The following is a 15,585-nucleotide window of genomic DNA, read 5'->3' as shown; positions in this document are numbered from 1 at the left end:
AGTTCAGCTAAAAACCACAAAGTGCTCCAACAAAACTGGTTCAAACAAGATCCCTTTCCTCGTAAGCCAGAGACAACAGTCAACTATAGGTATTTATAAATTCCTGTAAATGTAAATCAAATGATGACTTTGTTCTTAAAAGGGATCTATCTACATGGTATACAGCCTACATTTGCCTATACAAACTACAAAAATTGCACCTTTTCAACTCACTTGATAACTTTCATCAATTATTACCAGGTTGAGTTTCTCATGAATCAGCAAAGTAATAAGGGCTTTGCTTACCCTGACCCCTATGAATATCCTGACCCCTACCAATATCCTGCATCTGGTCATTTACAGACGCAGGATATTGGTCTAAGACTACAGTTTTTAACGGGAGCAGTACTGTCCACCAGGGGGACAGTACTAAGTTATCAAGTGAGAGGCAATTCTGCCTTTCCTAAGGATTAGTGGAACTTATACCATTAAATGGGTGGAAGCCAGGATGCCAGACATCCCACCATGCACAGGGAAGTCCTACACAACCACCTCGCCCTAATTTCTGCCTACCTTCTCAAATATCCTGAAAAAAAAAAAAATTTACCATGAGTTGATCACATTTCATTCGTGATGTTTAATTCAGCAATACCCCTCAATCTATTGGCAAATGTCAGCTGTCTTGTTCAAAGTGATTTCTCACAGACTTCAGTCTCTTTTTTAGTGTATTCATGATGAAGCATTTATAGATTTTATTTATCACCGTTAAGTCACTGTGTTAATTTTTTGGAGACTGTTTATGTAAATGAGATATGTCCATGATTCTCACATCAGGATAATAAGGAAGTATCACAAAATAGTTGCTACAGAAAAAAAATACTATGGATCTGAGAATTGAGAACCACTTTTTTAGGTTAATTTATCTTGCTTTCAGTCACTGAGAGCTGTGCAACTGTCCATTTTTATACGGACTTCATAAGAAAGACTGTGCAGAGACCTAGATTACGTCTGGTTCTGCTACTGTGTGTCCCTGAGCAAGTAGTTCACTTTCTCCTCTGTGAATCTCAGTTTGTCTACCTATAATATAGAAAATCAGACCAGAACCCCTCCAGAGATTCTTTTCATTCTGGTATCTTAAAATTCTAAACATTTTCAAATGTCCTCAGTAGTCTTCCAAAAACCTGAAAAAGTCAATCATATATATTTTTGGCCACCCTTGAAAAAGCTGGATCTGTAATAATCCCATCAGCTCCAAAATAATTCATCTTCAATTCTATGAATACTAAAAAACAGAAATTAGACTAAGCAGAAATTCAAGAACTCTATCAAATGGAGACACAGGGCCACGACAGATACACTAACTAGAAGTTTAAACGAAGGGGTTTCTTCCTTCCTACAGTGCAACTGCTCTTCAGACCTTCTGGAATGGTCCTTCAAATGAAAACCTGATGTTAGGACAGGAGGTCCAAAGCCAAGACTACAAGTAGAATGAAAAAGACACCCACTAGCCAGACCCTGGATGAGATTTCAAGAGGCTCCGAACTATCAACTTCTATCCACCAGGATGAAGACAACTTTTGCTTCCATTTGCAGAGAATTCAATTAGTGGGATTTTTAATGGTCTCTCCTGGATGATTTTATTGGTTATCACTGAGTCTAGTAAGATCTAAGCCCCTAAAAAAACCCAAGGTACTAGAAAGGTAGGCAGCAAGCAGATCCGCAGTCACCCAGTCTATTAGTGGAAGAGATTCTCTTTTAGATCTCCTAAGCTTCGGTACTTCCCTAGTGGCTCAATAGTTAAAGAATCCGCCAGCAATGAAGGAGACCTGGGTTTAATCCCTGGGCTGGGAAGATTGCCCTGGAGAAGGGAACGGCTACCCACTCCAGTATTCTGGCCTGGAGAATTCCATGAACAGGAGCTTGGTAGGCCACAGTCCATGGGGTCGCGACGAGTCAGACACGACTGAACAATCTTCACACACTCACAAGCTTTGGTACAACCCTCATCTGTCTCTTCCACACCCCTCTCTGATGAAGCTGGGACACATCTCAGCTTCATGGGAAACTGAGAGAACTTATGTCTTGGATTTCAGAGAAGCATTAGAAACAAAAGTTCAAACAGGGTTCCTGAAAAGCAAAGTAATCATCAACTACATTTCTGCAACATGACAGGGGGACAAATCAAGCATTTCAACGTTGATAAAAAATCTTTTAAATTAAAATGTTATGAAGCCTATTCAAGCATACATGGAAAATCTGTAACAGTGTGTACATACTTTGCAGCTTATACTTTATAAAGAAAGATTTTTGAACACTGCTATTTGCAGCCAGAACACACACTGAGTGCTGAGCATCTGCCACAGCACTGCAGCCTCACCTGCCGGGCGTAATGTTCTATTTCCTCTGCTCTGCTCCCGTACCAGCCCATCACCTCCTCCACTGCCAGCCGGGAGCTCCGGTACCTCAGCAGCTCGGGCTGTGCAGTGTATAGGAACTCACTTTCATCCGGAAGACTCGGCTCAACCACCATTCTGCAGAGCACAGAAAAAACAACTAATAACTGGCTGAAATGCTGGGGAAAATAAGTTTATGAGAGAGAGAGAGGAAGACAGAGACAGGGAGAGAGCAGTTACTGAGACTGGCAGGATGGATGGATGGACACACTTGTGGGAGGGTGTGTTTGTGTGTGTTTTCCTATATGCACGGGTACACAAGATACATGGGAAATTTGCAGAACGCTTTAGTTTCCTATTAGCTCTCCCAATTAAAAAAAAATCAGAATAGACAGTAAATAAAAAAAAAAATTACGCCCCCAATCAATCAAGTATTAAATAAAATCAGACTCACCCTGGGTAGCTTTAAAATGCACATGGTGGCGTACCTGCCACAGGCCAACTAAATCGCAATGACTGTGGTGGCCAGCCAGACCCAGTTCAGTAAAGACACCCCAAGGTGACTCTGAGCCAAATGTAAATTAAAAAGCCTTGTTTCCCAACTTCATAAAAATAAGAAGAAATATGCCTTATTTATGATGCTAATATAACTTTAGTAGGTATCAGCAACATAGTAATGCACTGATATTTGCAAAATTAGGAACTACCCTATACTACCTGCCAACAGGAGGGGAAAAGAAACAACATTAAAGGAAGGTACACAGGGAGAACATCACAGGGATCATGAATTATGAGGCGTTTTTATGAGGATGATGCTGGCCAATTCCCTTCAATGGTTAAGAACTAAAAAAGAAAAAAATAACAACTTAAACTAAGATATTTCAGATATAAATAGAGGGAAAGACCATGTTCCATTAGGGATATTCATTCATCTAAAGTAAGTCTGGGGTGAGTTGCCATTCCCTTCTCCAGGGGATCTCTCTGACCCAGGGATCAAACCAAGGTCTCCTGCATTGCAGGCAGATTCTTTACCACTGAGCCACCAGGGAAGTCCCTAAAGTCAGTCAGTAAATAACAAGTGGTATAATTATTACTAATGTAAGGGAATGTGCTTTGGAGTCAGCACTGAAATGCAATTCTATTACTGAAAGCTGTGAAATCTTGCAAAAATTAGTTAAAACTAGTCTAAGATTCATTTTATTCATATCAAAAATGGGGAATAACACTATGCAAGAATTTTCAAATTAATATAAATAAAATATGCAGAGAATATTGTCTGGCACAGAGCAGGTGTTTAACTTTTATTTACTTAGGTATTCTTTTCATTGGAATTATTAGCTGTTCTAGTATCTCACCATACCCAAAGCTCACAAATATTTGGGTGTTTTATCCACATGCCTCAGACAACCTACTGTAGTTAAAACTGGGTAGTCATTTAACTAGTTTCGCAACTTGCGTTAACATCTGACCTGTGATTTCTCCTCATCTCTGAAACATAAAAGTCACACCCAATCTCCTGAAATCTTCCCATTTCAGAGGAAAAATATCCACAAGCAACTTAAGAGTTCCTTTGATATTTTGTTTTCAGTCCTTAACTTACTGCCCTCTCAGCACTGTGAATTTGAACATTTTCTCCTCCTAGAAACATACTTGTCTTCCATTCCAGCATGCCATGCCGTTACGCCATACTGTCAAGTCATGCACATTCCATCTTTCTGGCTGCTCCTTTTCACAGTCATCTTTGCTAGACTCTCCTCCCAGAGCCGACTGTTAAATACTACCTCTTCCAAATTCTCCTGCTCTCCTGTCTTCTCACTACATTCTCTCTAGGTCTCCTGGTAGACTCTGCAATATAAATTCACCACCATATTTTCACGCCTAACGCAGACTTCACTTGAAAGCACCAAAACTGCCCTTCTATTTGCTCTTAGGCATTTCAAATGCAACAAGGTCAAAACTGAATTCACGCTATCTCGAGGAAATAGTTATCTTTGTTAAAACAGAAACATGATTCTATCGTCCTCATGACTATTTGTAGCCTGTCATCTGCCTTAAAATATTCTAGCCTCATCTTGGTGCCAGTGTCACTTCTGTCCTGTACACTTCAACAATACAGGTCTTATTTTCAGTCCTTAAAGGGGCCCTTGTCTTGAGCCTCCCAAATGTTCTTCCCTCTCTTAAAACACTCCCTTCACTCATAAGCCAAACTCACCGGTGCACTGAGCTAAATCTTATCGATCCTTTGAATCTCAGATTTCACATCACTTCCTGTGGAAAACTCTCCTTGACCTCCACCAAGTTTAGGTCTCCCAGCGGCCCTTGTACTTCACTTTCATAACACTCATCATATTAGTAATTTATTGCAGCAGCATCTTTCCTGCTAGATGATACACTTCATGAATACAGAAACGGCATGTTTTTCTTCCTTCAGTATTCTTGAATGGAGCAGAGGACAGAATTACAGTAGATCCTTGAGCGACATGAGTTTGAACGGTATGGGTCCACTTACATTCAGGTTTTTTTTCCAACAGTAAATACTACAGTACTACGCCACCCATGGGTGGCCAAATCCATAGATGGGAACCTCGGGTATGGAGGGAAGATGGATTATAAGTCATAGGCAAACCTCTGACTTCACAGAGTGTCAGGCCCCACTAACCCCTTTGTTGTTCAAGGAGCAACTGTAAATGAAAAAGCCACAAGGTATCCCATAACCTCACTTGCAGATACAGAGAATCACCAGACGTAATCACCAGAGGTGGAAGATGCAAGGTGGGAGAAATGGTTAGGAGGTAGGGGAAAGGCAATAAAATAGATGAATTAAAAAAGAAATGTCCTGCAAATCTGTATCAGCTTCAAAAACATCTTCTCTTTTGTCAGCCTTTTCCTAGCTTTTCATTTTTACAGTTGTAAGACTCCCAGCACAGCAAGTTTAGCTTACAATTTAGCTTACTGTTGTCTGAGAAGAAATGCCCTTATTCCTTCTTATCTCTTTCTCAGAATCATAAAAAGGCACAGGCTAAGGAGAATTGGGAAGCATCACGTGACTGGAACAGGGCTCTCCTCAAAAAGCACCGTCTTAAAGTGAAGACCACACACCTTTCCTTCTACTGTATCCACCATCAATCTCCCACCTTTTTCAACTTATCTCTGTCTTCAATCTCTCATTACTCATGCCAACTGTGGATTTCTAGTTAAATATGGCTGATATATACCATGCATTAAGCTGAAATTACACTGAAATGATGGTAAAAGATTAAAGGGGGGGGGGGGTCACGTAAATGCTCAAAAAGGAAAGGAGTATATGGAGCAAAAGAAACGAAACCACTATCTTCCACTGAAGCAAGTCCACAGATGATGGCCATGACTAAAAACATCAAAAAGTAGCTATCAGTTCAGTTCAGTCGCTCAGTCGTGTCTGACTCTTTGCGACCCCATGAACCACAGCACGCCAGGCCTCCCTGTCCTTCACCAACTCCTATAGTTCACCCAGACTCACGTCCGTCGAGTCAGTGATGCCATCCAGCCATCTCATCCTCTGTTGTCCCCTTCTCCTCCTGCCCCCAACCCCTCCCAGCATCAGAGTCTTTTCCAATGAGTCAACTCTTCACATGAGGTGGCCAAAGTACTGGAGTTTCAGCTTTAGCATCATTCCTTCCAAAGAAATCCCAGGGCTGATCTCCTTCAGAATGGACTGGTTGGATCTCCTTGCAGTCCAAGGGACTCTCAAGAGTCTTCTCCAACACCACAGTTCAAAAGCATCAATTCTTTGGTGCTCAGCCTTCTTCACAGTCCAACTCTCACATCCATACATGACCACAGGAAAAACCATAGCCTTGACTAGACGAACCTTTGTTGCCAAAGTAATGTCTCTGCTTTTGAATATGCTATCTAGGTTGGTCATAACTTTCCTTCCAAGGAGTAAGCGTCTTTTAATTTCATGGCTGCGGTCACCATCTGCAGTGATTTTGGAGCCCAGAAAAATAAAGTCTGACCTGTTTCCACTGTTACCCCATCTATTTCCCATGAAGTGATGGGACTGGATGCCATGATCTTCGTTTTCTGAATGTTGAGCTTTAAGCCAACTTTTTCACTCTCCACTTTCACCTTCATCAAGAGGCTTTTTAGTTCCTCTTCACTTTCTGCCATAAGGGTGGTGTCATCTGCGTATCTGAGGTGATTGATATTTCTCCCGGCAATCTTGATTCCAGCTTGTGTTTCTTCCAGTCCAGCATTTCTCATGATGTACTGTGCATATAAGTTAAATAAGCAGGGTGACAATATACAGCCTTGACGTACTCCTTTTCCTATTTGGAAGCAGTCTGTTGTTCCATGTCCAGTTCTAACTGTTGCTTCCTGACCTGCATACAAATTTCTCAAGAGGCAGATCAGGTGGTTTGGGATTCCCATCTCTTTCAGAATTTTCCACAGTTTACTGTGATCCACACAGTCAAAGGCTTTGGCATAGTCAATAAAGCAGAAATAGATGTTTTTCTGGAACTCTCTTGCTTTTTCCATGATCCAGCGGATATTGGCAATTCGGTCTCTGGTTCCTCTGCCTTTTCTAAAACCAGCTTGAACATCAGGAAGTTCACGGTTCACATATTGCTGAAGCCTGGCTTGGAGAATTTTAAGCATTACTTTACTAGCGTGTGAGACGAGTGCAATTGTGTGGTAGTTTGAGCATTCTTTGGCATTGCCTTTCTTTGGGATTGGAATGAAAACTGACCTTTTCCAGTCCTGTGGCCACTGCTGAGTTTTCCAAGTAGCTATACAATTCTGTTATTCAGAGACTGGAGTAAATAATAGAACATTCCTTTAAAAGAATTCAAAGTAGTTGCTTCAGGAGGGCAGGATACAAAAAAAGGGGAACAAAGGAGTATGGTTGTTGTTTTTTTAACAAAATTTGCAGAAAATCTTAAACTTTTAATCTATTTGCAACTACACAGAACTTTAATAAAAAAAAAAAATTTTAAAGCATGTAACAGCAAAAACACACGGCATTCGATTGCTATTATAACCAAACTCATCAGAGTGAAAAAGGTTAACTAGGAGTTAGATATGCTATGCACTTAGATATCAACAGCGAAAGATACAGAATGAAGGGGGAGTGCCAACATGAAGAAAGTCCCAAATTTCACTTGCAATGATCACACTACTGCTTAGGGCTTTTATTTATCATTTATCAGACAGTTCATACACATAGCTTAAAAAAATGTAAAAATATAAGATGACTCATATCAAATGTAAAAATGAGCAATGAGCATTTATCTGACTTTGAAGAGTAAGGCAATAAAGGGATTCAAATGCCCCTTGTACGGGCTTTCAGCCCCACACCTCATCACCCACCCACTTCTACAGAACTTGATGCCTCAATGTTCTGAGGCTTTCCACGGTAAAGTCTTATAAAAGTGAAAATCAAAACTGAATCAAGAACAAAACTGCACACATACCACAATAACAGCTATGAAAAACATACCTGTATATGTCAAAGACCAAAAAGGAATACCTCAGAATGAGAAGAGCTGTTACATAAGGACCACTTGTAGAATAACTCCTTGGTAGCCATTCAATATTTTTTCATTAAATTTTTTAACATACCTTGAGTACAGTCAAGCTGTTAAAAAATGTCCCTCAAACTCTCAAGCAGGGACCACCATCCAGTAAACCACCCACCACACACCACCTGCACTGGGCCTGCTATTCATCCATCCTACAAGGACATGAAGCGCTCTCCCCCTGGCTCGTTCTTACCTGCACTCCAGCTCCTCACACCAGTCTTCATCTCGGTGCTTATGTTCGTGCCAAGGAACGATCACCAAGGAATCACCGTCATAACTTAACATTTCAAAAAAAAGCACATACATTTAAAAGACACATTACCTCAATGACTGGAAACATAAGGAACATAATACAAAAGTAATCAATCCTGTAACCTTAACCTCCAAGATTTCTTTTTATGGTATCTTAAGTAGTATATGACACATATCATATACAATAGGCAAATAAAAAATACAAAACTGCTGATTTCTCTTTGATAGTAAAATGGTTCAAAAAGAAAAGGAAAATTCAAAACAAAAAAGTTAACGAGAAACTAAAGGTGGTATGGCTGAGTTCACTCAAACATTCTAAAATATTTATCAAAACTCCATATTTTATATTTTTAATGCTAACATAAATGGTCCCCTGCTCTCAAAAAGTGTACAACCTGACTTCCTGTGATCACAGAACTGTTCTCTAACTGGGTTATCCAATACAGTAACTGCTAAGCTACATATATTCATATCAATCATTTGAAATGTGACACTGATAACAAGAAACTTTTAATACTTTTTAATTAATTTTATTTAAAATTTAAATAGCTACATGTGGCTGGTGGTGCCTATACTGGACAGCCTAACAGCCAGAAGTGAAGTGAAAGTCACTCAGTCATGTCTGACTCTTTGCAACCCCGCGGACTATACAGTCCATGAAATTCTCCAGGCCAGAATACTGAGTGAGTAGCCTTTCCCTTCTCCAGGGGATCTTCCCAACCCAGGGATTGAACCCAGGTCTCCCCCATTGCGGGCAGATTCTTTACCAGCTGAGCAACCAGGGACCAGGCTGAGAGGACACAGCTAATAATCAGAGTGAAGAAATAATTCTGCAAGTTAAAAATATCACCAATAAATGATAGAAGGAAAATGTAAGAGGCAAAGATAAGTCCTGATTGCACGGCGTTAAGAATAAATTAAAAAGGAAGAATGAAGCAATGTAAGACAGCAGAGCAAACTATGAAGGAAGAGACAAGGAAAGCATAAATCCACTGGTCTTTTAACCAGCTGTACAGTACTTGGCACATGACTTTCTAAAGTGAAGCACTTCCAACCACTAAAGTAACTTTTAGCTCTAATAGTCCGTAAATCTATGAAAACAACACAAACATCCTGAACTAAGAATGAAGACAAAAATTCTAAAAACAAATTTCAATCACCTTGCTTTTATAGTTCAATAAAACATCTTATCTCATATTTGAGTATCAATGGTAGTACTTTCCTAAAATTTATCATAGCCTCCGAGAAAGGACTGCACTTTTGTATAATATGAGGTTATGTTTTGCAGTTTCTTATCTTCCTAAGCTATGGAACAGGTCTTACACAAAAAATACTTCATAAGCATTTGGGGAAAAGGTAGGTAGTCTTTATGTAGATAGCAGCAGGAAACTGCTGGGGGGTTACAAGGAACAGAGAAGCTGTGAAGCCCTGGAGATCAGCAGGGTTGATTTATCTATCTATAGCACCCACTCCACTGTTCTTGCCTGGAGAATCCCAGGGACGGGGGGCCTGGTGGGCTGCTGTCTATGGGGTTGCACGGAGTCAGACACGACTGAAGCGCCTTAGCAGTAGCAGCAGCAGCAGCATCTATGGGCTTCCCTGGTGGCTCAAATGGTAAAGAGTCTGCCTGCAGTGCAGAAGACCCAGGTTCAATTGCTGGGTTGGGAAGATCCCCTGGGGAAGGGATACGCTACCCACTCTAGTATTCTGGCCTGGAAAATTCCATAAACTGTACACTCCATGGGTCACAAAGAGTCAGACATGACTGCTGAAGTTATTATTATTGTTGCAAATTTTCTGAAGTTAAAGTTCCCTGTTAGATATACATAAGAAATTTATTATATTATTTTTAAAACAGAATTTTACCCACTTTTTAGCTAGCATGCAATGTCTTAGCAAACCAAAAATACATTTCTGAAGGCATGAGACTTCATGGTTTTAAATTTCAGTCATATAGACGATTAATTACAATAGATACCAAAATCACAGTATTTCATTTGTCACCAAGTAAAAAACTATTTTATTTCCTTCCACATCAGTAACTAATACTTTATCACAGATCACTGAATAGGTAGAAAAGAAAACATTTGGATACAACAATGATAATAATGCTCACTCTTCCAAGATAAGAATAAATTGTAGCAATGAATTGAGGAACAAGGAAAAAATTAATTCAGCAAACTATTACCGCCTTTTCTAATTACAGCAGACATGGTTCCATAAGCTACACAAAATGTTTTTCAAAAGACTGAGAAAAATTTATCATAAGTTGAGATTTGCATTTTCTCTATAAAATACATACTACATATAAGGATTACTACTAAAATGATCAGTAATGGTGTGGGGCTCTGAGCAAAGTAACATTTATTTGGCAAATGTTTGGTAAAAAGACTACAAAATTTGGTAAAAAGACTAGAAAATTTTAAGACTTTGTCAACCTTCAATAAACTGAAATGGGTAAGAAAACATGCCTATTTTTATCAAATCACACATTAAAGACAGGTTCTGCTCTGAGACTCACTCCAAAAAGCAGGCCTAAAGAGCCTTAGGTTGATGAAGCATTTTTGCTCCATTTTCAGGACACAGCACAACTAAATGTTTCTACGTGTTTCTAAATGTGATCACCACTGATATAATGGTAAGAATACTAACAATAATATATTAGGAATGGCCAGCAATAGCATAACCTTTAATATTTATTGATTTCTCACTATGGACCAGACACGATAAATTGCTTTTAATATGCAATACCTAAGTTGGTCCTACCTAGGCAATGGCACCCCACTCCAGTACTCCTGCCTGGAAAATCCCATGGATGGAGGAGCCTGGTGGGCTGCATTCCGTGGGGTCGCTAAGAGTCGGAGACAACTGAGCGACTTCACTTTCACTTTTCACTTGCACGCATTGGAGAAGGAAATGGCAACCCACTCCAGTGTTCTTGCCTGGAGAACCCCAGGGAGAGGGGAGCCTGGTGGGCTGCCGTCTATGGGGTTGCACAGAGTAAGACTGAAGCGACTTAGCAGCAGCAGCAGCAGCCGCAGCACTGCAGTGGTATTATCCTCCTGATACTATAATGAGAAACCTGAGGCCCAAGCTACTTGTCTCTCCTCATAAATTCAATAAATGACAAAGCCACAGATTTAAACACAACCTGACAGAATCCAAAGCTTACCCTCCCAGCTAGTAGATGGCCACCAAGTTAGACAGAGGCACCAGTCAGACTGTGCTCGAGCAGAGGGCAACATGAACCTTCTCATATTTTAGTTCAGACACCCCAGTAGGACCTTCTATATGCATATTTAAAGGACACATTTAAACTGAGATACAAAACCAATCTCATCACCAGTAGGATCAGAAACTAACTCCTACCAAATATGGCTTCATCTTCAGAAACTAACTCCTACCAAATATGGCTTCATCTTAGGCTTGATCCTCAACAGTTATATAAAAACAGAAACCTTTCTGTGCTTTGATTTTGTTCCAGGATGCTTATACAAAGCAAATTATTTTTGGACTAATTTTAGGAGTTTAAGATGCTTGCTGTAAAAACACTGTTAAGCTCTTTATCGTAAATCAAATAACATTTAAGAAAGACATAGGGTTTTTCCCCAGTCAGAATATAAATTCCTAAAAGGCAGCATTTTTCCTTGTTTTGTCTATTGCCACATCCTCAAGCCTAAAATGATGCCTGACATTTAGCAGACTATAAAATAATATGGCAAATGAATTAACTGACACCACAAAGACTGTTTTTTAGAGTGATCTCATGAGCATCACAAAAATTCAAAATCGGAATAGAGCAATAAGAAAGATTACACATACATCGAGGAGGTATATTTACATGGGTTCTGTGATCTGAGAGCAAGAATACTTTCTTGATACAGATTATTATCCTCATGAAAGGGCAAAATCTATACTGGTGATTGTATACATCTACAATCAGAGAATTTAACATGTCATGTTATACTTATGGGGGGGGGGATTTCAGAATATGTATTTCCCTAAACCTGACCATTCTTTACAGTTCTAAATGATTGATCAGTTCTATCATTAGCATCTTTAAAATGCCCAACTTTTAGCTTATTCTTTCACAAAGAAAACAGAATGCTTAATAAAATTTAGAGAAAAACTTTTTATTAATTCTGTTTAAAACAAAAATATTAGCCCTGTAAACTGATCACTAAGTGGATTAGGTGAAAACATGGTTTAAAAAAAAAAAAAAACTAGAAAACACAGCTGTTCCTTCCAGAAAGCTATACAAAGCTTTGTTAGGTGCAAAACTGATTTGAATCTCAGTTCTATAACCACAAAACAACATTTACATACATTTTATTTCATCTTTTTCTTCTATTGTTTCCACTTTGCTAGGGAAGACTGTAAATTTAAATGCATCATCCCCAATTAAAAAAAAAAATGAAGTACATGATAAACTTAAATTCAGTTCAGTTCAGTCGCTCAGTCATGTCCTACTCTTTGTGACCCTATGGACTGCAGCATGCCAGGCCTCCCTGTCCATCACCAACTCCCGGAGTTTACCCAAACTCAAGTCCATTGAGTCGGTGATGCCATCCAACCATCTCATCCTGTCGTCCCCTTCTCCTCCTGCCCTCAGTCTTTCCCAGCATCAGGGTCTTTTCAAATGAGTCAGCTCTTCGCATCAAGTGGCCAAAGTACTGGAGTTCCAGCTTCAACATCAGCCCTTCCAATGAACACCCAGAACTGATCTCCTTTAGGATGGACTGGTTGGATCTCCTTGTAGTCCAAGGGACTCTCAAGAGCCTTCTCCAACACCACAATTCAAAAGCATCAATTCTTTGATGCTCAGCTTTCTTTATAGTCCAACTGTCATATCCATATATGACTACTGGAAAAACCATAGCCTTGACTAGATGGACCTTTGTTGCCACTTAAATTACCCCTTTACAAAATAATGACTGCTTCTGCTTAATTTCAGGATTCTTTATGTTAGAGCCCTGCTCATTTTTTTCTTCCAAACAATAAACTTTGCTAGTTTCATCTGAAGGTAACATGTATCTGTCAGCAGGAAAGGAATGACTGTAACAAGTTCTATTATGGTCAACTATTCTCTCACCAATTATTTCTCACACTAAATATAAATGTTTTATTTCAAAGAAATTTTATCATGAATAAACTTTCAAAAAGTTTTTTTATTCACGTTCTATGCTTTGGAAACAAAAAGCTAAACAGTATATTGCAACTAATTGCCACCTTTCAGGCACTGATTTAAAGATGTTAAGTTATATTTATTCATTAGTAACTGGCTTATGAAACAGAGACTAGGCTAATAAGATATCCTGAAACTTAACAGTATTCTCAGGTGATAGCAATGTGTCAAAGATAAACAAGAGGAAAAAAAAAACCCATCACACTAGGACTTGAATTCTCCTTCACCACTAAATCCCTGGGACCCAGATGTCTCATCTATTTAGTAAATATTGTAGCATTCATTAATGCCCAAAACAAAGATGAGACTAGAGCCATGTTTTCTTGAATTCTAATCTAAAAGGTAGAGCATGCTCTGAGAAGTCTAATCTCTGTTAGAACTGTGATACCACCCTGCAGAGCCATGTCATCTTGATCAAGTTACTCAATCTGCATGTACTTCAAGATTGCTCATTAGTCAAATAGGGATAATAAGAATCTGAATTTGCGAAGGATCAAATTAGAACACAGAAAGCCTTTTGAACAGTACTTCATATATAATAAGCACTCATTCGCCATAAAAAGCAGCAGTATTATCAACACCACCAAGGTTTTTCATGGGTAGTGAAATACAGGATATATGTGACTTGTTACCATTTCAGGATCTACTATATGATAAATAGAAATACCACATTAATGATCATATGAATGATTATATTTACAAATGCCTAACAATGGCAATAAACTCTGCTGACATCACACTGGGTGGGCACCTGGCCACTGCAATAAATAGTGACAAAAAAATCTGAGGAGCTGATTTAAAAGGTAGTAGTAAACACCACAGGCTTCCCAGGGGCTTGGTGGTAAAGAATCCATATGCCAAGCAGGAGACACAGGTTCAATGCCTGCGTTAAAAGATCCACTGGAGAAGGCAATGGCAACCCACTCCAGTGTTCTTGCCTGGAAAATCCCATGGACAGAGGAGCCTGGTGGGATACAGTTCATAGGGTCACAAAGAGTCAGACACGACTTAGCGACTAAACAACAGGTGCCACAAGGCATTATTTCTCTCCCAAAAGACTGCAATCGTTTGAAAATAAATATTTAACCATGAACAGAGGATGATTTGATTATTTCTAAGGAGAACTAGTCGTTAAATAGTTAAAGTTTAATGGAAAGCCACAAACTCCAATGGAGAATCACTGAAGAAATTCCCAGAAAAGCTAATTATAAGTAACTGAGAAAGGATGATACTCACATAGGTACTTAATGCCAACCAAACAAGGGATGAAGGATGAATAGAGACATTAATGATATGAAAATTCCCCTCTATACCACCAACACTCCCACCTGCCCCTTGAACAAATGACTAATTTTGAAGAAAAGACAACTGAAGGTACTCAGAAAAAGGAAGACTACCTTTCCTTGCTACCCGGAAAGTCAACTAGGGAAGAAAGGGCGATGACACTGAAAGATGGAAAGTGTACGTCAAGTAAGAATTGATGAGGACTATTCTCACACTGGAGAGGCCCAAAACTACATGCCCTCAACTATCAAAAGGGAGGTAATAGGAGAGAAACCCAATCGATTTCATTCTGTGTTCTGCGTTACTTAGACCGACCAGAACCAGTACAGAGAATAAGTGTAAGGCCTTTATCTCACATTACTTCCAGATAGCAAGACAATAAAATGCACAACAAAGATAAAGTGTATGACATCTGGACTTAGCAACTATAAAACTAATGAAACATACCAAAATATTCATGAAGTGTATCAATATACATTATAAACCCTGATCCTATATCAGGTTGTGGTGGTAACAGAGATTGAACAAGAAATTAGGAAAAGAAATTTTATCTGCTTTTTATCCCTATCACTAAATAAAACAGCACAAATTATGCTCATGCAGATCCTAAGCCATAGCAAGACTGATTTCCTTGTCGGTGCCCTTCAAAAAAATATCTGCATATTCCTGCTTATAGACACGCACTGAACGGACATTTCACACACTATCTATAAAGTTATCCAACCTTATCTGGCCTATAGCTGACACTTAGAAAATGCTTACAGTTTGTAAGAACAACTATAAAATTATATATTATCATACAAACACACACACAAAGTCAGCAGTCTTGAAAGACAGACAGCATCCTAACTCATAAAATCACAGAACTAAAACGCTGCAGCTGGGATTTGAATCCAGGCAAGTCTGGTTCCAGAGTCTCTGCTCTACTATG

The 15,585-nt window shown here is 39.2% G+C and overlaps 1 protein-coding gene across 2 annotated transcripts in view; it reads right to left on the bottom strand.

The window, feature by feature from the left end:
• Window positions 1–15,585, bottom strand: part of NBAS (NBAS subunit of NRZ tethering complex) — a 335,203-nt gene that overhangs the window by 202,203 nt on the left and 117,415 nt on the right. For both annotated transcript variants that reach the window (XM_061433269.1, XM_061433270.1), the window contains 2 exons: window positions 8,127–8,210; window positions 2,357–2,510 (listed from right to left, as the gene is read on the bottom strand). In XM_061433269.1, coding sequence (XP_061289253.1) covers window positions 2,357–2,510; window positions 8,127–8,210 — 238 coding nt within the window. The remainder of the gene's footprint in view (window positions 1–2,356; window positions 2,511–8,126; window positions 8,211–15,585) is intronic.

Source organism: Bos javanicus, chromosome 11 (assembly GCF_032452875.1).
Source record: "Bos javanicus breed banteng chromosome 11, ARS-OSU_banteng_1.0, whole genome shotgun sequence".
NCBI classification, from domain to species: Eukaryota; Metazoa; Chordata; class Mammalia; order Artiodactyla; family Bovidae; genus Bos; species Bos javanicus.
This window is presented reverse-complemented; position numbering and strand designations above follow the sequence as displayed.